Source organism: Schistocerca piceifrons, chromosome 2 (assembly GCF_021461385.2).
Source record: "Schistocerca piceifrons isolate TAMUIC-IGC-003096 chromosome 2, iqSchPice1.1, whole genome shotgun sequence".
In the NCBI taxonomy this organism is placed as follows: Eukaryota; Metazoa; Arthropoda; class Insecta; order Orthoptera; family Acrididae; genus Schistocerca; species Schistocerca piceifrons.
Window position 1 is genome coordinate 1053055653 of NC_060139.1, and position 23049 is coordinate 1053078701.

General features: G+C 45.1%; 1 protein-coding gene across 1 annotated transcript in view; it reads left to right on the forward strand.

Annotated features, from left to right (window-relative positions):
• Positions 1-23049, forward strand: part of LOC124776113 (homeobox protein aristaless-like) — a 372638-nt gene that overhangs the window by 101266 nt on the left and 248323 nt on the right. The window contains exon 2 of the mRNA XM_047250955.1: positions 562-997. Within this exon, the coding sequence (XP_047106911.1) occupies positions 562-997 (436 nt within the window). The remainder of the gene's footprint in view (positions 1-561; positions 998-23049) is intronic.

Consider the following 23049-nt stretch of genomic DNA (forward strand, 5'->3'; position numbering starts at 1 on the left):
CTGTACCCCTTTCTTCCCTGAAGACTACCGTAAAATCTCATCAGTAATAGCTACAGGGACAAGAGCAGACGAAGTCAACGCATCTGCAACTGCCACTCAGCACGTGATATTAATATGACTCTAAAATTAATAAGATAAATAAAGTTATAATAGTGAATGTGAAATTATACAAGAAATTTAAACTCAGAATTAAAACATTCTCGATAGCCTTTGAATTCCCAGTACCGTTATTTTGCCAGCATCAATATCGGTAACGGACAGAGATCATCGATATTCTTGCTTCATGGGGCAGATGAACTATCTATATACATTATTAACTTAGAGCGAACCTTCAGAGGACGAGTCCTGGTCGCAGTTGCCCGGTTTTCTTAATTGTAGTTCCTGTCTCATCCATGAATGCATGTACGGTAACTGTAGTACTGTGAGTTACGTTAAAGTTTTCCATTTCCTCAGCGATTTTGTCTCTGCGCCGGTTACTGCAGTACGGCAAAGTCAGCCAGCGTCTTCTGTGTAGATGCTACGCACCAGGCGTCGCTAACTCGTTGTTCTCGTTCTGTGCAGGACGTGCGCCCCCTGGACGAGTAGACGCGGACGCCGACACGGAGCCGATGGGCGTGCTGGCAGAGGACAGCAGCCCGGCGCGCGCTGACCCGGACGGGCAGTCCGCGGCGCACCGCCAGCCGGAGGCGGCGGCGGGGGCGGCAGCGGGGGCTGAATCCGCGGGCGAGCGCGCCGCCGCGCAGCCCGAGTCTCCGCCCCCGCAGCCCCGGACGCACTCCGCTACGGCGCCGGCCTCAGAGAGCCCTGCCCCGGCCGTCGACCACGACGGGGGCGGTAGCGGAGGCGGCGGCGGGGGTGGAGGCTGCAGCGACGTGGAGATCGACGAGCTGGCGCCGAAGCGCAAGCAGCGCCGCTACCGCACCACCTTCACGTCATTCCAGCTGGAGGAGCTGGAGAAGGCGTTCTCCAGGACGCACTACCCCGACGTCTTCACGAGGTAAGCGACACAGTAGTTTCGTGGCAGCTTCTCACTGTACGTTTCCTTGTCTCCCACTCAGAGGCCAGGTACACTGAGGTGACAAAAGTCATGGGATACCTCCTAATATCGTGCCGTACCTTTTTTTGGCCGCATTTGTGGAATAACTTGACTTGGCATGGGCTCAACAAGTCGTTGGAACTCCCCTGCAGGAAAACTAAGCCACGTTGCTTCTGCAGACGTCCATAATTGCGAAAGTGTCGCCGGTGGTGGTTTTTGTGCACGATCTGACCTATCGATTAGGTCCCATAAATGCTCGATGGCATTCATGTCGGGTGTTCTGGGTGGCCATATGATTCGTCCGAGCTGCCCAGAATGTTCCTCAAGCCAATCATAAAAAACTGTAGTCTGGTGACATGGAGCACTGTCATCCCTAAAAATTCTATCGTAGTTTAGGGACATGATTACATGGATTGCTGAAAATCGTCTCGAAGCAGCCGAACGTTATCAGAAAACCCAGTCCATTGCAGTATACACAGCCCACACCATTATGGAACCACGAACAGCTTGCACAGTGTCTTGTTGACAACTTGGGTTCATGGCTCCGTGGGTTCTGCGTCACACTCGAACCCTAATGTCAGCTCATACCAACTGAAATCGGGACTCGTCTGACCATACCACGGTTTTCCAATTGTCTAGGGCCCAACAGGCATAGTCACGAACCCTGGAGAGGCTCTGCAGGCAACGTTGTGCTGTTAGCAAAGGCACTCGCGTCGGTCTTCTGCTGCCATAGCCCATTAACGTCAAATTTCTCCGCACTGTCCTGACGAATACGTTCGTCGGACGTCCCACATTGATTTATGCTGTTATTTCACGCACTGTTGCTTGTCTGTCACCACTGACAGCTCTATGCAGGTGCCACTGTTCTCGGTCGTTAAGTGAAGGCCGTAGACTATTGCGTTGTCAGTCGTGAGAGGTAATGCCTAAAATTCGGATTCTCGGCACATTACTCTTGACACCGTGGATCTCGGAATATTCAGTTCCCTAACGATTTCGAAAATGGAATGTCGCCTGCGTTTAGCTCCAACTACCATTCCGCGTTCAAAGTCTGTTAATTCCCATTGTGTGGCCACAATCAAGTCTTATCCCTTTTCACATGAATCACCTGAGTGCAAACGACAGTTTTCATATCTTGTGTATGCGATAATACCGCCGACCCATGACTTTCGTCACCTCATTGTAGCACTACTGTCTTCTAAATAAATCCAGCGCTTTCCAAGTGACAAGGAGACTTGTCGGCTGGCCCTCTGCGATTTTCTTCATACTTACAGGATTTGAAAGCCATTTTACTAAGGAGGACGACACAATTTATCGAAAATCTCGATAAAACCGCCTTTGAAGGTTAGAAGAATTCCGACCACTTTTCATAAATTGAGCGGGGTGGGGCGTGGCGCCCGCGTGGTCCCCATTACCCCTTCCCCTCGTCCTTCGATTCGCGTCTGCTACCGTATGTGTCTCCTGTGAATTATCGCTTGCATTTGATGTTTTCGCAGCTATTAATAACTACGATTTTATAAAGTGCTCATCACGTGCATCACGTGACGCCCAGTGTCAGTGGAGAATGTCGATCTGTTTCCCCTCACAGTGTTCTCTATCATGTCAGAAAATGTTTCTTTGCCGCATCTGTCTTGTTCGTATTGCATTCTCTCATGTGCCACCCTACTCTGCACTGTCTATCTGTTATATAGAGTAGTAGCTGGGGTAACTGGCTTCGCTCAGGGAGTTGACATGAGATTGTGTTGTAGCTGGAATAAAAGAATAAACCTCAAAGCATAAGAGGTAAAACAAAAATTGTTACTGAAAACATATTCCAACTATTTACAATACTTGTTAAAGTATAAAGGGTAAAAAAATTATTGAAAACATATTCTAACTATTTACAATACTTCTTTATAAACAACATTTTTCATTTTTTTATCAGGGGTATATACGTACAAATGTTTCGAATTTCTTACTCGAAAGGAAGCTAAGTATAGTTGACCGTCAGAGAAGCAATAGTCTTTCTGCTTGATGCCGCAATATTTTAAAGTTTGTCCTTGCTCTTTGTTAATTGTGAAACTGTAGACTAATTTCATTGGAAATTGCAGTCTTTTAAACTGGAATGGCATTCAGTAGAGATCAGTGATAAGCTGAGAATAAACAGTGTGTGTCCTTTTGTACATTCCAATCATAAGTTCGGCTTCGACGATGTTGTTCGACAGCTGTTTGATGTTGATCCTTGCTCCATTACATAGTTGGCGCTGAGTTGAGGTTTCTGAGTAGTGTGATCGGACTTCCAATTTTAAGTCGAAGGCACTGTAATGGTATTCCTGCTACTTGCAAACAGTTTAGAAATTCTGTAGGGAAGTTCACACTTTCTTCAACGTTTACCACCGTGTTGATCTATTTGTATATTCTCTCTTCACTGGTAATTTTCTTTTGAATATTAAATTTGATGTCGTCGACAATATTATTTTTGGTTTGAAAAATTAGTCTTTCAAATAGCCACTACGGATTGCTATATTTGTGAAAAATGTTTCGATAACTTTGGTCGCCGATGTTGAAATCAATCCTATTGTTGAAATTATTACGGTTATAGGAAGAATAATTCTTGATTTTTGAGACTTTATCTTTATAGATCATGAATTTTCCGTATATGACTTCGTTTCCAGTCGTGGCTATGTTGCGGAAATCACTGTTGAGTTTAATGAGACCGGTCGTCTAAAAGTAGGATATGTGCCTTCGCACATTTGTAAAATTGTTGAGCCAAATATAGTGTTGTTTCATCTTTCGACAGTTCAGCTTTTACATTTTTTGTTAATCGCAGTATTTTTATGTGTGCCCAGAGATGATTTTTTTTTAAGCACGCTTTGATCTCGTCTACTGGTGTTGACCTAGGGATAACTGGAAGTGTTTGTCGAAAATCTCCTGAGAGTTCCTCTCATCACTTCAGAGATTCCTCGCAACTCTTTCAATGTTCTGAACATGATTTCGAGTGATTTTTGTATGTGCGACTGTGCATTCGTCCCAGAAGATAATTTTAGCTTGCTTTAAAAGTTCATCCCCTCCATACGCTCTTAGATTTTACCTACCGGGAATTGTCCTTCCGCCATATTCAACGGCAGTTGTAGGACGGAATGGGCAGTTCGTTCTCCTTCCACAAGTGTGGCTGCGATGCTTGATGATGCCAGTGCAAGAGCGATGTGTTGCTTAGCTCGTATTTCCGCCGGCAATAGATTTATTAGAAACGTTTTCCCAGTGACGCCTGGTGCGTCGAAGTAAATAATTCCGTCAGCGTCTTTGCCGATCCGGTGCAAGATACAGTGGAAATTTCCTTTTGATTATCATTAAGGAGTGGTTTTCTGTGAGCAATGCATTGGAGTAGATCGTTTATGTTGCAGCTTTTTTACTTTGTAATTTGGAATTTTAGTCCACTGAATCTTTTCGTGGTATTTGCATCCGAAGTTGTACTAAGGTTTGGTTGTTTATTGCTAAACATTTATCTACTAGTCGAATGAATTCTTCATTGAAGATATTGAATTCGATGGTCAGTTCAGGATGAGCTTGTCGGATTTGGTACAGTGTGTCATCACTCATACTCTCTTTGAAAGAGTCACATAGCTGTTTTCGATTCGATAGGTTAGACGTTGTTAGAATTATGGTGAATAAGTCTCTCAATCGTTTAGCTGAGGCTCTGAGTGAGGCTTGCTGGAGTGTTAATTCCCACTGGTTGTCATTTCCATTAGTCCTGGGTGACATTTTCATGGCCGGCTTGAGTTCGCAGTCTTCTAATAGAAGACTGTGTCCCAATTCTCGATACTTCACTCCGTTCACTTCCTTGTTTTTCGGTTTCTCTGCTTCTCACGGTGGTCATTCTTGTTCGCAGAGAACGTGAACGTTTTTGGTGCTCTTCGTCTGTTCCTTTTTTTTTTTTTTGCGGTTATTTTTGTTTTCGGTGTTTTGCTTCAGAACTGGCAAGATTTCCCGCTTTTTTACGCGTAGGCACTGTTTAAAATGTAAATCAAATCAATTTCTTATTATCAAATACACTAAGTACACTTTTCACACTTTATTTTCGATTTAAGTTCGGTCATTGAGTCACTCTGACTGCTCACACTTCATTCACTGCACTACTTTTTCGGTTCCTCCCTGTGTCACTAATATGAAAAAGACGTGCAAACCCCCCGAGGGGTCTTGCTTTATATATCCCTACCAATGGATAGCCCCAACGTGGCGAATTACAGAACATACTAAAAAAGCTTCGAATGGTCCAAAATGTGCCAGAACATTTCATAACATTCGAAAGTGTTCTGGAATGTCCCACAATGATCTGCAATGTTTCGGGACGTTGCCGAACATTATGGAATCTTCACGAATATTTCAGACTATTTTCAAATATTCCAGAACATTACGAATCACTGTGGAACATTCCAGAACATTTTGGAATGTTGTCGAATGCTCTCGAATACTCTCGAATCTTCTGGAATGTTCTCGAATACTCTCAAACGTTCTGGAATGCTCTAGAAATTTCTAGAGGGCGATACTTCCAGCCCTTACACTTTCAAAAGGAAGCCCTTCAGGTAAAAACAGGAATCTTCTTCATGGATGGGGGTAAAGGGCTTCCACACCATGTAACTCCCTTGATCGTACCGAGACTCGTTTAACAGTTTTAGCAGCACTCACATTGTGCACTTACTTTTATAATGTATACTAATCTCAGAGCCTTTGCGTCAAATGTCTAGGGCTAATGGATGACGTTATGGAGAACGACTGTTATTCGAGACAAAATGTTGATTGACGCTTCTTGACTACGCTGGGAGTCGTTTAAGACTTGTTATGCACCTGACAGGCAGCAGGGTGTAGGCATTCGGCGGCGCTCGTATGCAGTGTGTATTGCCTAACATCCAGTGATCTGCTCCGCGGGAAAGGCTGCAGGTGGGGTCAGTGAAAGTTCCTTTAGCACTATGAAAGATCTTTCTGCGGTTAGAGACATTCATTCTAATGGTTTTATTGTTGAAAAGCAGTCTATCAATTTACTCATCGCTGTGCTGCATTGGGTATCCTTCATGATTTGCTGTCTTTGTGATACGTACTGTTGAATCGAATGTCGTACTTGACTAATTTGATAACGATGTATCGAATAGACAAATAAATCGGCTTTTGAAAGCAGTTTTTACCAAGAAACTTTGATGCTGGGCGTCTCATGAAACAGGAGGCAAAATGTATTTGTTTTGGCTGATTCCATTTACCATTTGAAGAAAAGAACTGTTAATCCAAAAGCTTCCATCTTTTCAGCGCAGGAATTTAGAGTATTTTGTATTGTAGGTGACACATCATATTTCATGAATGTAAAATGCGTAGAACACAAGGATGTTAACTTAAAGGGGATTGCGATTCTTTGTCATCCCTGAAATACCCCTTCCTTGCGTGGTATCCACATCTCCTTGTAACGGCTTTACCTTTCATCTTCTGTCTTAGTAAAACTCGTCCTTCTGATCTCATAGGTACAACCTTCTCTCATAAAAGTTACGTAGTTTTATAGACCAAACCCACTTAGTTCCCTACGTAAACAAAAATTGACTGAATTGATGCAACCAGAATAAAGGAATTTCCACCTGATGCCGCTGTAATGACACATATCCCACGAATTCGAACAAAACCGTCGTGTTGGCTACGGTAGGCGTGAGCACTGACACAAACAAGGAAGGGGAGAAGTTGCGATGGCCGGTATCAGGAATCCAAAATCATCTGTACAAGACACTTTCTAATTATAGGGACACTTCATTTCTATAAAAATAAAATAAACATAACTTATCTTAATAAAGCAGCTGCCTTTGCCTCCTACTTGCAAGTACATTAGTCTCTATTTCTACTCGCAGAACGCGGGCTAAGTAACGTACTGATGCTCTCGAAGACTGCGACCGAACTCGGCCGACCAGCGATGAGCGGATGGTTAAATCAGTGCCGACGGGGGGCGCTGAACTCTTGTCTTCCTGGGAGTGTGGCGCTGCTCGCTCTTTCCACTGCCGCATGGGTCAGAGCCTTCTTGATGCCATTTTGCGGCACTGCGCTGGTCGGTGTGCAGTAGTTACTTAAGGACTGCACAGAAATCATTCCAACGAACTGATATATATATTACCTCATTGCTATTGGTGCATCTTTTATTTCATTCAGCCCATTTGGGATTTCATTTCACTCACAGTTTATGTCACCAACATCATTTTCAAAACCGTACTAAGAAAAGATCAACACAGTTCTCGAACTTCTTGACCGATGGTGGCGGAAACAGCATGATAGCGGAAACTTGAACGACTCCTGAATTGCTTGACTTTTATGACGTTCTGCCCTGCATCATGTCAGAAAAGGTATGTTCGCATTCACTCTGGCTGTCAGGAGTCGAAAATTTACACGATGTACTTACGCATTTGTAAGTATTCGTGGCATTAATACTCCTGCTTAAATCAACTTCTGGCTGTTATTACAGCTGCAGACTTACGCTTTTAATCTGGGAAGTTAGTTCAAAACGCATTATTCAACCACTACCAACTTTCTTAGCTGTAGTACGCGAATATTGTTTTGTAGTCATATAATGTAACAGTTATAAGCCGACGAGGAGATGCTACAGTGTTTAAAGGCAACTCAAGTTTTTTCGACAGGAGCAAATTTCAGTCCCCGTAAGTCTGCGCTCTGCTGGTGTTTCATGATTTCACTAAATCACTTCAGAAGATTACTGTAATCATTCCTTCAGTCGTGCAGACTTCTTTTTTAATTCGTGTCCGTCTGAGATAAGGGTTAAACTTTAACAACACTGACATCGACAAGACCTTCTTTCGTTAATACAAGTGTCCGGACACATTGTAATACAACACAGAAAGAGTGGGGAATTTAATGTAATCATACGGCAAAAATACAGAGACCCTGAAATGATCTAGGTGAGGCTTAATTTAATGAAAAACTTATTAATTAATAACTGCTAAAGTTTGCAAACAATGTGTTCTCTGAACGAGCGGTAAACGAAAATTAGATAATTTGTTCATTACGTACAGAAGACCTTTTGGATTACAGGGTCATTCACGCAGGGTGACAATTATTGAACTATATGAAATAAAATCGTCATTAGTTCTGAACGGTTTGCGTTAGGGCGTTCAAACTGCACGGTTGGCCGCGGGGCTTGATGGGAATTAGTATGGACATGCATGGTTTGCTTTAGCGACGAAGCCCACTTTCATTTTGATTGGTGCGTCAATAAGCAAAACTGGCGCACTTAGGGGACTGAGAATCCGCAATTCACGATCGAGAAGCCTATCCACCTCCAGCGGGTGGCAGTGTGGTGTGCAGTGTCCAGTCACGGAATAATCGGAGTGATATTCCTTGACGGCACGGTGACTACCGAACGGTACCTGAAGGTTTCAGAAGATGATATCATCCCTACTATCCGAAGTGACTCTGATTTCGAGAAGATGTGGTTCATGCAAGACGTAGCTCACCCCATCGAAGCAGGACAGTGATGTCCTGGAGGAGAACTTTGAGGGACCGCATTCTGGCTCTGGGGTACCCAGAGGGTCTCGATTGGCCACCATATTCTCCGAATTTGAGCACATGCGACGCCTTTTTGTGGGGTTATGTTAAAGACAAGGCGTACAGCAATAACCTCAAAACCATTGTTGAGCTGGAAACAGCCATTCAGGAGGTCATCGACAGCATCGACTTTACGATTGTTCAGAGGGTTATGCAGAATTTCGGTATGCGTCTGCGCCGCGTCAGTGGAAACGCCGGTTCCCGTCAGATCACTGTCGTGCTGGGCTAGCAGTTGGATGGGTGACCATCCGTCTGCCGAGTGCTGTTGGTAAGCAAGGTGCACTCAGCCCTTATGAGACACAAATAAGGAGTTACTTGATTGAGAAGTAGCGGCTCTGGACTCGTAAACTGGCGTACGGCCGGGAGAGCGGTTCTTAAATGGCTCTGAGCACTATGGGACTCAACTGCTGAGGTCATTAGTCCCCTAGAACCTAGAACTAGTTAAACCTAACTAACCGAAGGACATCACAAACATCCATGCCCGAGGCATGATTCGAACCTGCGACCGTAGCGGTCTTGCAGTTCCAGACTGCAGCGCCTTTAACCGCACGGCCACTTCGGCCGGCTCCGGGAGAGCGGTGTGCTGACCGCATGCCCCGTCTCATCCCCATCCAGTGTCGCCAGGGGATTGAGGATGACACGGCGGCCGCTCGGTACCGTTAGACCTTCATGGTCTGTTCGGCCGGTCTGCACCACATCATCGCCAATGATGGCATCCATATCGAACATGTCATAACCTAAATCCAAATATCCGTAATAACGTTTTCCATGTTGAATAAAGTGTGTGCACGCCGTAGTTTGTAACTAATTTACGTTTTTTTCATATAGTGATCACCCTGGAAGTACCCCTGCAACAATGTTTGAAAATGGCGTCTGAAAGTGACGTGCCTTACAAGCAGCGTCTCATCGATGAATTTCTCACTGTGGAGAAATAAACCGTAGAGAATATTTATAATATTTCTGTGAAGCAACTGCAGTCGATAGGAGTACAGTTGGTCGCTGGGCACAGAAAGTGAGGCCTCCAGAAGGCGGTTCGGCGGAACTGTACGATTTTCAGCGAGTGGGGAAACCCTTCCATAGTTCCCACACCTGGCACTGTACAACGTGCTGATTTTGACATTCACGGGGATCAACGCCTTATCACCTGGCAGTTGGCACTGCTGCTGACAATCAGCGCGGGAAGTGTGGTTGCAAGTTTTTTTTACTTAACTGCTAAGGTCATCAGTCCCTAAGCTTACACACTACTTAACCTAAATTATCCTAAGGACAAACACACACACCCATGCCAGAGGGAGGACTCGAACCTCCGCCGGGACCAGCCACATGACTGCAGCGCCTAGACCGCTCGGGTTGCAAGATTGATGGAACTCAAATCTCACGAACAAAATAATTGTTCAGAGCTATTGTGACATTATGACACGTTAAGAAACTTTAGTCCACCACGTTAGTTCGAAACAAAAATACAGTCGACAGAGTGGTGTCATCTTCACGCTCCGGAGAGGACAAATTTCAAGGCAATTGCTTCCGCTGGTAATATCATGACTGTTTTTGGGACTATGAGTGTGTGGGTCTGATCCACATGTCTGCCAGAGACGGTACGACTAATCCGGAGGCTGCCAGATCGCGTTAACCACACTCAAGAAGCTTCGGCGCCGTAACGACCCAAGGGATGTTTTGACTTACACAATTACGCTCGGCCTCACACAATTCTAAGGACTCCTGGACACATCACAAAACAGGATTAGGCATTGTTACCCCAAATCCCTCCACTTATCTGGGCCATTAAAAGAAATGGAACGCATTCTGAGGACGGTGAAGATGTGATCTGTGCAGTGAAGAAATGGCTTCGTGACCAGAAATAGTACTGGTACTGAGGACGTACTCACCATCATCGTGTGTCTCTGGACGAATGTTTTTTTTTTTTTTCTTCATCACTCATCTGAATGGTCTGAAGCCTCCCGCCACAAATTCCTCCCCTGCGCCAACTTTTTCATCTCCATCTTAGAGTAGCAACTGCAACCTATGTCCTCAGTTATTTGCTGGATGTATTCCCATCTCTGTGTGCCGGCCGAGGTGGCCGAGCGGTTCTAGGCGCTACAGTCTGGAACCGCGCGACCGCTACGGTCGCAGGTTCGAATCCTGCCTCGGGCATGGATGTGTGTGATGTCGTTAGGTTAGTTAGGTTTAAGTAGTTCTGCGTTCTAGTGGACTGATGATCTGAGAAGTTAAGTCCCATAGTGCTCAGAGCCATTTGAACCAACCCATCTCTGTGTTCCTCTATAGTTCTTACCTCTTCGGCTCGCTCTAGTTCCATGGAAATTAATCCCTGCTGTCTTAGCAGCGCTCCTACCATCCACTCCATTCTTCTTGCCAGTGTTTTTCACATATTACTTTCCTCACTGATTGCGCGGAGAACATGCTCATTCCTTTCCTTATCAAGTCCATCTTATATTCAACATTATTCTGTAGCATCACATTGTCTTCTGGTTCGGTTTTCCCACAGTCCAGATTACGTGGAGAAACAGGATGTATAGATAAAACGTCATTTCATTGTTTTGAATTATCAACTGTTGGAAAAAATGTGGGGCGTTACTTTCTGGGCGACGCTCGTAAAAGAGCCAGAAGAAACAGTCATACTATCTCGTGCGACTGATCATATCTCTCTCTTCGTAGCAGAGAGAAACAGATTGTTACAAGTAAGATATTTAAGTGAACTTGGCTGCGTAATTCATTTAGGCGTAACTGAGATAACAGGCCCAGATATGTATCTAACTAATGGAGAATAATTCCGCAGCATGTTCTTGGACGCAATCAGGAGTAAGGTGTTATTACGAGGTGGAATAATTAATCGCGGCGCAGAATCGCAGAGAAACCTCGCGAGTTAAGTCCTTGGCTTATCGCCGCCGAGGTCAACACGGCCACCGAACGATCGTGCAGATGTCCACACAGGGGCTTAGCGCTACGGTCTATGTGAACTGCGAGGACGAATGCGGAGACGTCCACGCGAGTCGTAACAAAGCACTGTTCAAATTACTCCGCCGCTTGCGTGTGGTCGCCACATTTGTACCCCTCGTTCCTTGCGTGGTCGTAAAGGTCGGTAACGGCGGAGCACTAGCCCGACGGTTCTGGTCTGAGCGACGGGGGAACTCGATTTAATTTAATTACTTTGTGAAGAATGGCAGCTCGTCCGCCGGCCTGTTTGGATACGCGGATTCGTCCTTAATTAACGCCGCGGGCCTTCCGCTGAGTTACTGCGCGGCGGACCTAGTTGCGCGGCTGGCGCAGGGAACTGGTATTCGCACGCCAGCGCGGTGATTTATGCCTCCTAATTATTACCAGTCAAGTAGTAAGAACTTCATTATCAGGAGAAATCATGGGTCGCGGTAATATAATGAGCCGAGATAAGCGGGCGCGGCGGCGCCTACTCCGTCATACAGACGTGCCGGTAACTGCCGCAGCGGCGGGACACCGCATTAACAGTAATGGGAATTGTGCCTCTATACTGGAGTGCGAAATTGGCTGTGAAATAAACTCGGCGGTGACTTACGTGGAAGGCCTCGGATAAAATCAGCACTGCGTCCCTTTCGAACGGAATGTCGCAACTTCACGCAGCGCGAGAGTTAGTACGCTATTAGTTTCAACAGCCTACCCCGCTGGGCATTAGCGGAAGGCAGAGAAACCCCCTGTGGAGAAAACCAACCATTATACTAAAATGCTTTAAAGCAGCATTCCTCGATCTTTTTCAAACGCAGACCCTTTTAATTAACTTTTGAACTGGTGCACCTCTTAAAAGTGGAAACGCGTACACGTTTACAGCGCAGCATATAGTATACAAATATTATCTACTTACACTGCAACCCATCTCAAAGTGTGTGGCGGAGAGTATTTCGGATGTCACTTTCATTTGTCACGAATCACCTTGCAATGATACGCGGAAAAAGCGACTGTCACCAAGTCTCCGTATGAGGTCGATTTTTTGTGATGGATGCTTGCCGAAAGTGCGGGGCGTTTCTAAAAAATAAAAAAACGTTTCGATCTAACGAGGAGGGCGATTCCCCCCTCCCCCTCCGCACTTCTACCGCCATATCATAATAGACATTCCTAACCATAGGTACTAGTATGACGCTAAATGCGAGCATGCACACTCGTTTACTGTATATCTTGTGTGAGTTTAAACTGTGTGACAAAATTAGCGATCCCGAAAAGCGTGGTGTTTGTAGTGTGATACGGTTTCTCAATGCAAAAAAGTCGGTGCTATGGAAATTTAAGGACAAACAACTGTTGTTTATGGAAATGTGATTAATGTATTTCAGTTTGAAAACGGTGCACCATGTTTAATTGAGGACAAAGAAACGTTCATGATGTAGAACGATCAGGCCGATCTTCAGGTTTTTTTCTTTCCCTTTTTTCTTTTTGTTTCCTTAATTTATTGGCATTTATTGGCCATCTCAACACCCCAAAGTAGTACGACAGTATTTTTGAGACGTAAGTGCAACACGACACCAAGTCCCCAAGAGGAGAAAATCTCCAACCTGGACAGAATTCGAACCCTGGCTCATTTAGCTAACGATCTGGCGTGCTAAGCCGGCAGCTACCTGGGCGGACAACCTTCACTTGTAATTGACGAACTCAGATTAAAGATTGAGAAAATATATTAATATTATAGCTTCTAAGTACACCTTGCTTTACTATTACACCAACATCCAAGAACTGTTGTTAAACCGTAGGGTGCTTCTTAACACCTGGCACTGAAAAAGTGTACTGTTCTCTTTCTGTCTCTCTTGTGACCAAAGAGATGGGATCTTAGCAGCACAGCCGAGTTTCTCTCTCTAACTTCTAAATTATTTATGTTAGCCAGTCCTGGCTCTTCTTACATTGCGTTGAACATTTGGTTTTTGTAGTGCCTGCATTGGACAGCATATCACGCCATGACCTAACTCATGGATTCTCCCTCCATTTTCTGATCTTATCTGCTGGGAGTTGCATATTTCGAAGAAACTCTGCTTTGTACGTTATATTCATAACAGAATTCCTCTGGGCTTTGCCAAAACATGGCGTTTCTCCTCTCTCCACATTGAGGTCGTTAAAAACAGACTGTTGGTGGACGTACGCTACAGGAGACCGTACTTGTGTTGTGACTTCTGGCTAACAGCGCCCAGGGGAGGTTCTTCAAAGCAAGGCCGAATGACCAAATGATACTGACCTCCACCGCTGCCGGTGACACCTGAGAATTCTATCTAGGGTCAGCCTCCCTTGTCGGCCTTCATGTCTAACTGCGCCCATGCCCTTGCAGCTCAGCTCAATGAGCCTTCACAGTGGCCTCTTATTTAGATGAACTGTGCAGTTCAGAACAAAAATGCAAATTATGTTAACTGAGCACTGGCAATCATTGGTACTGATACACATCTCATTTATCAGTGGTAATTAATTATTTCAGTTTGATTGGTCTGTTTAATTCTGGTTTATATCAGTTACGGATTAGTTTTGGATGAAATGGTTGCGTAACACCTTCACCTCAGTACAGTTGGCGAACAGCTGGTACAGTTCATTCGTTCAACATAGTAAGGCAGTTTACACTTCAGTGTCCCTACAAAAAAGAATGGTCCTACAAGTCACCTGACAGACATACCACCCTACACTGATTACCTTGGAAGATTAACAGCTCGTTCTGCCATAGATGGGGATTATTTCTTGCCCTAAAGACGCAGTTATGCCCGTTGGTGGTTCCACTGAGTTTCAACGTCGCCTCATCAAACCAAACAATGAGATCAGTCAGTTGTTCACTGTAGCAAATCCATTCAGAAAATTCAAGGCGCCTTCCCGCATAGCCCTCATTCGCAGCATGAAGCAACCTGGAAATGTACGGTTTTCACTTTGCTTGCTTTAAAATGAGGTGAACACTTGATCTGGTTACACCTGATACATACGCAGCTTGCCGTAACGTCTACTTTGAGGATCTTGTGAAAGTTTGTACCACTGCATCCATGTCTCTTTCGTCCGCTATTGATTTCTTCCTGCCACAACATCCGTTATTCAGATCATGCCCACTTTTCCCTCTGAAGTTCTTCGCTTCATTTCGTTATTGTTATTCTTTCATGTTTCCACATTTCCACTATCGCTTTAAAATTAAATTTCTTTGTTCCATGGAAAAGTTTCCAGCCATCTTGATATTTACGTGTAGTTACTGGCGACTGGAAATAAACGAAAAACAAGTTAATGGTTACGCACTAGTCATATAATCACAATTGGAGCAGATTATCATTAATACCTCCTTATTAAAGTTCATATAGTGGGAAGCCCTTAGTAGGACACCCTGGACAATCGGAACATCACCTGCAGGGAATTAATACCACAGACTCCAATAGCACACAAAATCTAAGTGATACGGTACTTAAGGCACACAAATAAGCTTACTGTCCAAGGCTCATCACCAAATGAATAAATTCACTGCCTGGCGAAATCTCTGATTCAGAAGCTGCAGCATCTGATTGGTCATACAGGAAGTTGCTGCCAGAGCTCATTCACAAGCGTTCGACACGAGCACCACTAACATCATTTCATTTTTAATATGCAAGAATATCTCCTCTACGGAGCTTATTATAAGCTTTGATATTGTGTTCAAGTTGAGAAATGTGCCGATGGAGTAGACCGTCTACATTTTACAGGAAAGTCTGGCACCTGACGTCAGTCAGCTTGTCCGTCACTGCCTTACAACCACCTACCTTTTCAAACTGACGAATGCTACAGTAATGGAAGCCACACCCTCACCAGTTGCAGCAGACGTCATCGTTAAGACATTCGCAGTATCAGCGTTTCAGTCAACATCGTTGTCATTCTGGCTATATCTATATATATATACAACATCTTTTTCATCTGGCCATATGGCAGCCACCACCTCAGTCAACAACATAGTAATATTCAAATGGTGGTGAAACTGGAAAGGATGGCACGCTAACCTACCTTGACTAAAATCTGTATGTAAACTAAATAGTTCTCGTATAATAAAGATTCTTTGAAAGACTACAGATCTTGTTGGAAACTTAAGTCGATTTACATTATAAAGTTTTATAGGAAAAAAATATTGTATCTTCTTTATTGTAGGGTTGGCCTATGAAAGGCTGATTATAACGGACACCGTATCCTTGGTGTGAAGGCCAATAAAGAAGTTAAACAACATATTCTTTGCGAAAGGTCTTCTTTGTTGTTCACTGACCGAAACGTCTTATCGAACTGACCACTATTCTGGAAGTCGTGTTCCTCTTGTCAGCGCCCGCATCTCGTGGTCGTGCGGTAGCGTTCTCGCTTCCCACGCCCGGGTTCCCGGGTTCGATTCCCGGCGGGGTCTGGGATTTTCCCTTCCTCGTGATGGCTGGGTGTTGTGTGATGTCCTTAGGTTAGTTAGGTTTAAGTAGTTCTAAGTTCTAGGGGACTGATGACCATAGATGTTAAGTCCCATAGTGCTCAGAGCCATTTGAACCATTTTGAACCTCTTGTCAGCACTGAAAGTGGCGCGTGAACCCCCTCACTACGGTGGCGGATACCTCTGACTTATCATTATTACCTTGCTTGCTACGTAATATTTCAAGTGTTATTGGTAGAGCGGAGTTTGACCAGCAGATAATGGTTAAAAACCTGCTCCACATCGGTAGCTTCCAGATCCGACCTTGTTTTAGACGCCAAGCCTGTTCCAAATGTGTCATTGCAGGAGAATAAGACAATGTTCTCTTTCTCTCAGAATTCGTCCCGCAATGCCCTTTTGGCTCTCTGTCTCAATTTGGCACGGGCTTGTGCCCCGTCAGCAGGGAAACGCACTGTGTTGAGGTCTACATGGGTGTATAGCCAACGTTGCCTCACTCTCCCAGTACGTCGTTTACCGTCGATTTTCAGCGAAATCCCGCCTTTTCCTACTGTGTCTTGATGTTGTCGAAGGACATGTCCACATCATCTTCTCAACGGTAGGAAAGACCCCGTACCGCCCGCGAATTTGATCATTGGTCGCATGATTATAAAGCCAAATATCCAACGAAGCATTTTCTTTTCCTTTCGTTGCTCTACTTCTTTTACTGGCGACCGACATGGCAACTGGATGGACTGCAGAGCTTTATACACTCGAATAGTACATAAATCGGTAGATCTGACGCAGATGTACATAAAAGCAAATGATTACAATGTCAGAAAAACATAATGATTTATGCAAGAGAAAGACCTCGGCAGCCCGAGTAAGTCGATAAGACGCTGGTCCATCTCTGGTCCTTATGCAAGCAATTGTTCGGTTTGGCATTGATTGGCGGAGTTGTTGGATGTCCTCCTGAGGAATTTCGTGCCAAATTCTGTCCACGTAACACGTCAGATGGTTGGAGGGCCTTAGCCGTAATGCTTCAAACGTTCACAATTACTGTGGGATCTGACGACCTTGCTCGCCAAGGTAGGGTTTGGAAGCGTGAAGACGAACAGTTGAAACTCGAGCCGTGCACGGACGAGCATTATATTGCTGAAATATAAGCCCAGGATGGCTTGTCATGAAGGGCAAATGAACAGGACCTGGAATATTGTCGACATACCGCTGTGCTGTAAGGGTGGAGCCGATGACAAACAAAGGAGTCCTGTTATGAAAAGGAATGGCACCCTAGACCATCATTCCTGGTTGTCGGGCCGTACTGCGGGCGACAGTCGGGTTGCTATCCTACCGCTGTCCGGTGCGTCTGCAGACACGCCTTCGGCCTGGAATCTCATTGACTGGAGTAGAAATGTCTTCAGTGATGAGTCCTGAGCCGGCCGCTGTGACCGAGCGGTTGTAGGCGCTTTAGTCCGGAACCACGCTGCTGCTACGCTCGAAGGTTCGAATCTTGCCTCGGGCATGGCTGTATGTGATGTCCTTAGGTTAGTTAGGTTCAAGTAGTTCTACGTTCTAGGGGACTCGTGATCTCAGATGTTAAGTCCCATAGTGCTCAGAGCCATTTTAACCATTTGCTGAGTCCTGCTTTGGATTGAGCCGCGATGACCAGCGTAGACGAGCTCCATTTGAAGCAACCAGTTTTTACAAGGTTTTCAATGTTTTTATCCAAGGAAGTTGTGGATGTTATGGGGGCGACCAAGAAATATCTGTCTGAGAGCATTGCTGCAGCTTGTATGCAACGTAACTCGATTCCGATGCAGGTGTATGAGCACCGAGATAAAGGCAAGGGATTACTGTGGCATTGGTGTCTCCCCGACGAGTGTGCGGTAAATGCGGAACTTTTAACTATTGTCGAAACGCAGAAGTTACGCAAACTCAAGTGGGAGACGCTCGAGCACCCGTCCAATAGCCCTGATCTCTCTCCAAGGGATTATCACGCCTTCGGTCCCTTAAAAAGGCCTTCAACGGTCGACGATTCCCGTTGGTCTATGTGCAGCAGGCAGTTACGGACTTCTACACGCAGCAGGACACGGTGTTTTATCAAAGGGGTATCTTCAACCTGCTGCGCCGATGGCATGATTGTCTCAGTGCTCACGGTGATTTTGCCTGATTGGTATACTAATTATGAACTGTACGTCCTCCGAACTCAAACTTTCTGAACGTCCCGTGTATTTCTGGTTCCAGGTACTTGAAGTGATCGATTTGTTTGTAAGGGTATTGTCCAGATGTTGTTGTGGTTCAGAGCTGGTAGCGAGAAGTTGCAATATATATTGGTCCAATTTACCTCATGTCCTCTACGTTCTAGTGTCAAGCGCCAAGCATTAACCATTATCATCAGTGTTCTGCCAAAAGGAAGGTTTTCAAATGCCAGGCTGTCCGGTCTTCTGCCATCCTCTTCAGGACTGCATAATTTCCTCTTCCCTTTATGTCGTTTATCATCTTGTATCTCCGTCTTCCTCTCGGTCTTCTCCCACAAACCAATCCTTCCAAAGCATCTACTAGCAAGCACTCCCTTCTCAATGGATGTCCCAACCAGTTCTTTTTCCTTTCTCTTACAACGTTCAGCAGACATCTTCTCTCACCAACCCTTTCCAATACCCTCTCGTTACTCACTCTTTCCATCCAGCTTATTCTCTCCATTCTCCTCCACATCCCAAATGCTTCTAACCTTTTTTCATCCTCTCGTCTCAGGGTCCATGTTTCTGCCCCATATAGTCCCACACTCCAGACAAAACATTTGCCAAGCCTTTTCCTTAGTGCTTTATCTAATTTGCCACATAAGAGTCTCAGCGTCCATGTTTCTGCCCCATATAGTGTCACACTCCAGACAAAACATTTGCCAAGCCCTTTCCTTAGTCCTTTTTCTAATTTGCCACATAAGAGTCTCCTCTTTCTGTTGAACTCCTCCTTCGCTATGGCAATTCGAGTTTTCACCTCCTGGTGACATCTCAAGTCTTCAGTTATTGTGCTTCCGAGATATTTAAATTCACTTACTTGGCTAATGGTAGATTGTCCTATTTTAATACTGGACAGTCTGAGTGTTGTATGATGACCATACTCTTTGTTTTTGCTGTGTTTATTTGCATCCCGTATTCCACACAAGCTTCATTCAGATCTTTGAGCATGTTACCCACTGTCCGCACACTTTCCGCCACTAATACCATGTCATCAGCAAATCTTATACATTCTATTCTCCTTCCACCAATACATATTCCTGTTTTCCCATCTAAGCTTTTCGCAATAATCTCTTCAAGGTATACATTAAACAACAGTGGGGAAAGGCAACAACCTTGTCTAACACCTTGTCCAATGCTGCTTCTTTCTGACATTTCATTTACAATCCTTATCCTTACTTTCTGATGTAAATACAGATTCTGTATCAGTCGTCACTCTTTCCAATCTACTCCTTTCCTCTGCATAGACTTTAAATTCTGGAGGAGATTCTGCTGTTAAAATTATGTCCTCGGTGTGTAACAGCGTCCATGAAGTTAGTTTCTGTAGATTTCATGTGACATAGATCATGAACGGAAGTAGCAATTGACTGAAAGCAGATCTTGAGTCGACCCAACGTTTACACCGAACTTTCCGCTGATACCATTCTTTTGATTTTCTCATACATGTCTTTAGAGTATACACGATCCAGTCGCATCATTGTAAGGACCGACTATGTTCGACGTCAATGTGCAATAACTGCTGACAGATGGCAGGTGGCAGCACTAGCAGTGGGGGGTATATAAAGCGTGTCGGGGAGACGCGGAAAACACTGTAACTGTTATCGGAATGCGGAATCAGAGCTATTTAACTGACGTCTAAAAGGGCATGACCATTACCTTTAGGGCCAAGGATGGACACATTGCAGAAATGGCATCTATCAGATGGACAGTGCAATGTGTAACGTAGCTCGCGGTCAACGTGCACGATTCCAGGAGCGTTATGATCAGTTTCCCGTACGCCCCTGGCCACCAAAAATAATGGATGTAAACCCTAGCCGCGCGGGATTAGCCGAGCGGTCTCAGGCGCTGCAGTCACGGACTGTGCAACTGGTCCCGGCGGAGGTTCGAGTCCTCCCTCGGGCATGAGTGTGTGTGTTTGTCCTTAGGCTAATTTAGGTTAAGTAATGTGTAAGCTTAGGGACTGATGACCGTAGCAGTTAAGTCCCATAAGATTTCACACACATTTGAACATTCTTTTTTGTAAACCCTATCAAGAATCTATGGAACCATCTCGATCGGGCTGTTCCCACCATGGATCCTCAACCGAGAAACCTAGCGCATCTGTCCACGGCGCTGGAGTCGGTATGACTCCAAATCCCTGTCAATGCCTCCCAGAACCTCACCGATTCTCTTCCTGTACGTCTCGTGGTGGTCCGCGCTCAAAAAGGTGTTTATTCAGGCTTTTGACAAATTGTCACATTAATGTGACTGGACAGTGTGGATTTAGTACTCCGGGAAATACTGCGTGCGATGGGCCTCCCACGTACGCTTTCTTTGCGCTCGGTTGAAACCTCTTCCGTCAGATGGTGAGCCTGTGGAAACTCGGTCGGCCGCTGGGCGTTAGCACGCTCCACGCGTTCTCAGAGGCGGACGCCCTTTAAGTGCTGAGTAAAATACGACTGGAAAGCAGATAGCGCCTAATGTATGCACCTCTTTGCATATGCGCTTTCCGTTACGTTGATTAATTGCAACTCAGTGTCGCCTACGATAACCCGGAACCAGTCTTCAGAAACTGCACTGTCGCCGTCCACGATACTGGATCTGCGGAGGACGATGCAGGCTCGCTCACCTTCTCACTCACTGCAGCTAGACAGCAAACTAGCCTGCTCCATTGCTTCTCCCTGTCCGGCTGCAATGTGGCAATAATTGCGTGCTCATGTTGACAAGAGATTCTGGGAAACATACGGTCTTGGGCATGGCAAGTTCTTGTGCTCCAATCATGGTGGATTGGCGGAGTCTCACGACAAAGATGAAAACCTGCTCGCTGACCCAGTTAAAAGTGCATTAAGAACGCCACATCAGTTTCTGAGCGGGTAACTGGTACAGCATAGTAATGGAGCTATTTTTTCTTGAACATCAGCTCTACAACAGAAAGGGATGTCTTTCGGAAACACCTCTAGTACAATTGTTGTGATTGTCTAAGGTCTGCAAAATGCTCATTTACGGCTGCCATAATCTATTCCCTGCTGTCAACACGCCCTCCTGCCACAGGTCATTTCAATGGGGGATCAGTTGGCTGTAAGAGGGTACCACAGGTGATAGACAGCTTGCACACACGTACTACAGATCATTCAGATTTCTGATTAGTAGAGCAACTTTATGGAGAACTGCAATGTCCTGGAGACTTTTTTCTGTTACAATACAGACATTTTCTCACATATACTTTCGTTCAGAAGGCACACTACACGTAGGTAGTATTCATCAGTTATTGTTGTATCTTTTGCATGTTAGTAATGTGAAGAATCCCTTTTGTCTCCCATAAAACACTGACGATAACGTGATGACATGTGTAAATATTACCGAACCATCAAATTAATGAGACATGGTTGCAAATTACCTACAGGAATTATTTAGAGAAGCGTGGGAAGACTGATAGAAGCAGACGTGTGGGAAAACTAATTCAGGCTCCGGAGAACCGTAGGAAGGTGAACGAGAATACTGACTCTAAGAGTTAACTCAGAAGCTAGATTTAAAAAAGGAATTTACCTTTATAGCATTTTTTGATCTAGAAAATGCTTTCGGCAGTGTTGACTGGCATACATTCTTTTTGAAAGCCTTGTAGGGGCAGTGATAATTATCGTGAGCTGCCGCCTTAACCAATACAATTATCCGAGAACTCCTCCAGCATCAATCCAAAGTTCCGTATGACACACAGGGCACAAGATTTATGCTAGCACAGTTCACAATTCCCTCACAGGCAGACAAATATAATATCGTCATTTTAACCCGTCGAGACATGGATACATCACGAGTCTATGCACATGAATGATGGAAGCTGTCGGAAGCACAGAAATTTGATGTACGTGTCCAAGAGCCGTACTCAGTACAAGGAAAAAATCCTAACACGTCTACAACAGGGCGAGTCATTTTTATGAACGCGTGGCGTCTATTCTTTCGGACAAGTCTGAACTGATTCGCCTCTATGAATCCACAACGTTCAGTGTGGATGCACGAGTACGTTCGACCTCCAGCGGGAATCTAAAATTAGCGAGCACGGAGGGCATGTTGGGGGACGTCAGGCAGGTAGCGGTAGCTGTGAACGTGGGACGGCCAGGGACCGTGGCGAGAAAGTCCGCGCATTTGCGATACACACTGTGTCCGAATGCCGCAGTGGTTAACGCAGCTGGCAAGTAAGCAGGAGACCCGGCTTCCAATCCCCGTCCTGCACACTTTTTCACTCGTCGCCGCTGATTTCACATAAAAGTCCCGATGCAGCTCGTGTCGTTACTTCCTTACCTTCCCTTTCCTTTCTCCCCCCTCCACCTTCAATTTACATAAAGGGCAAGTCAAAACCGAAGGGAAATGCCCAATGGCAGCAGTTATGGTGCGTAACAGCAGATTAAAAAATAACGAAAATAAGTCAGTTGTGTCATAAAAACGATATAGTCGTCGATGTCACTACTGTGGATAGAAGTTTGTTTATTGCGAGTATCATCTTCCACTAAAGTGATGAAATATCCATACACACTTAAAAATTAGAGCACATTTGTCAGACTCTTTATGGTGAGGTTGTTGTAATTAGTATCGACGCAAATGTTAAATCTGTCATGTGGCACAATGAAACATCAGGTTACAGGGGTCATGAAATGAAATGAGCGTTTGGCGTTATTGGCCGGAGGGCCCTTACAAGGCAGGTCCGGCCACCTTGGTGCAGGTCTTATTACATTCGACGCCACATTGGGCGACCTGCGCGCCGGATGGAGATGAAATGATGATGAAGACAAAACAACACCCAGTCCCTGAGCGCAGAAGATCCCAGCCGGGAACCAAACCCGTGCCCCTTAGGACGTCAGTCCATCACGCTGACCATTGAGCCATCGGGGTGGACACGTAGGTGTCATGAATTC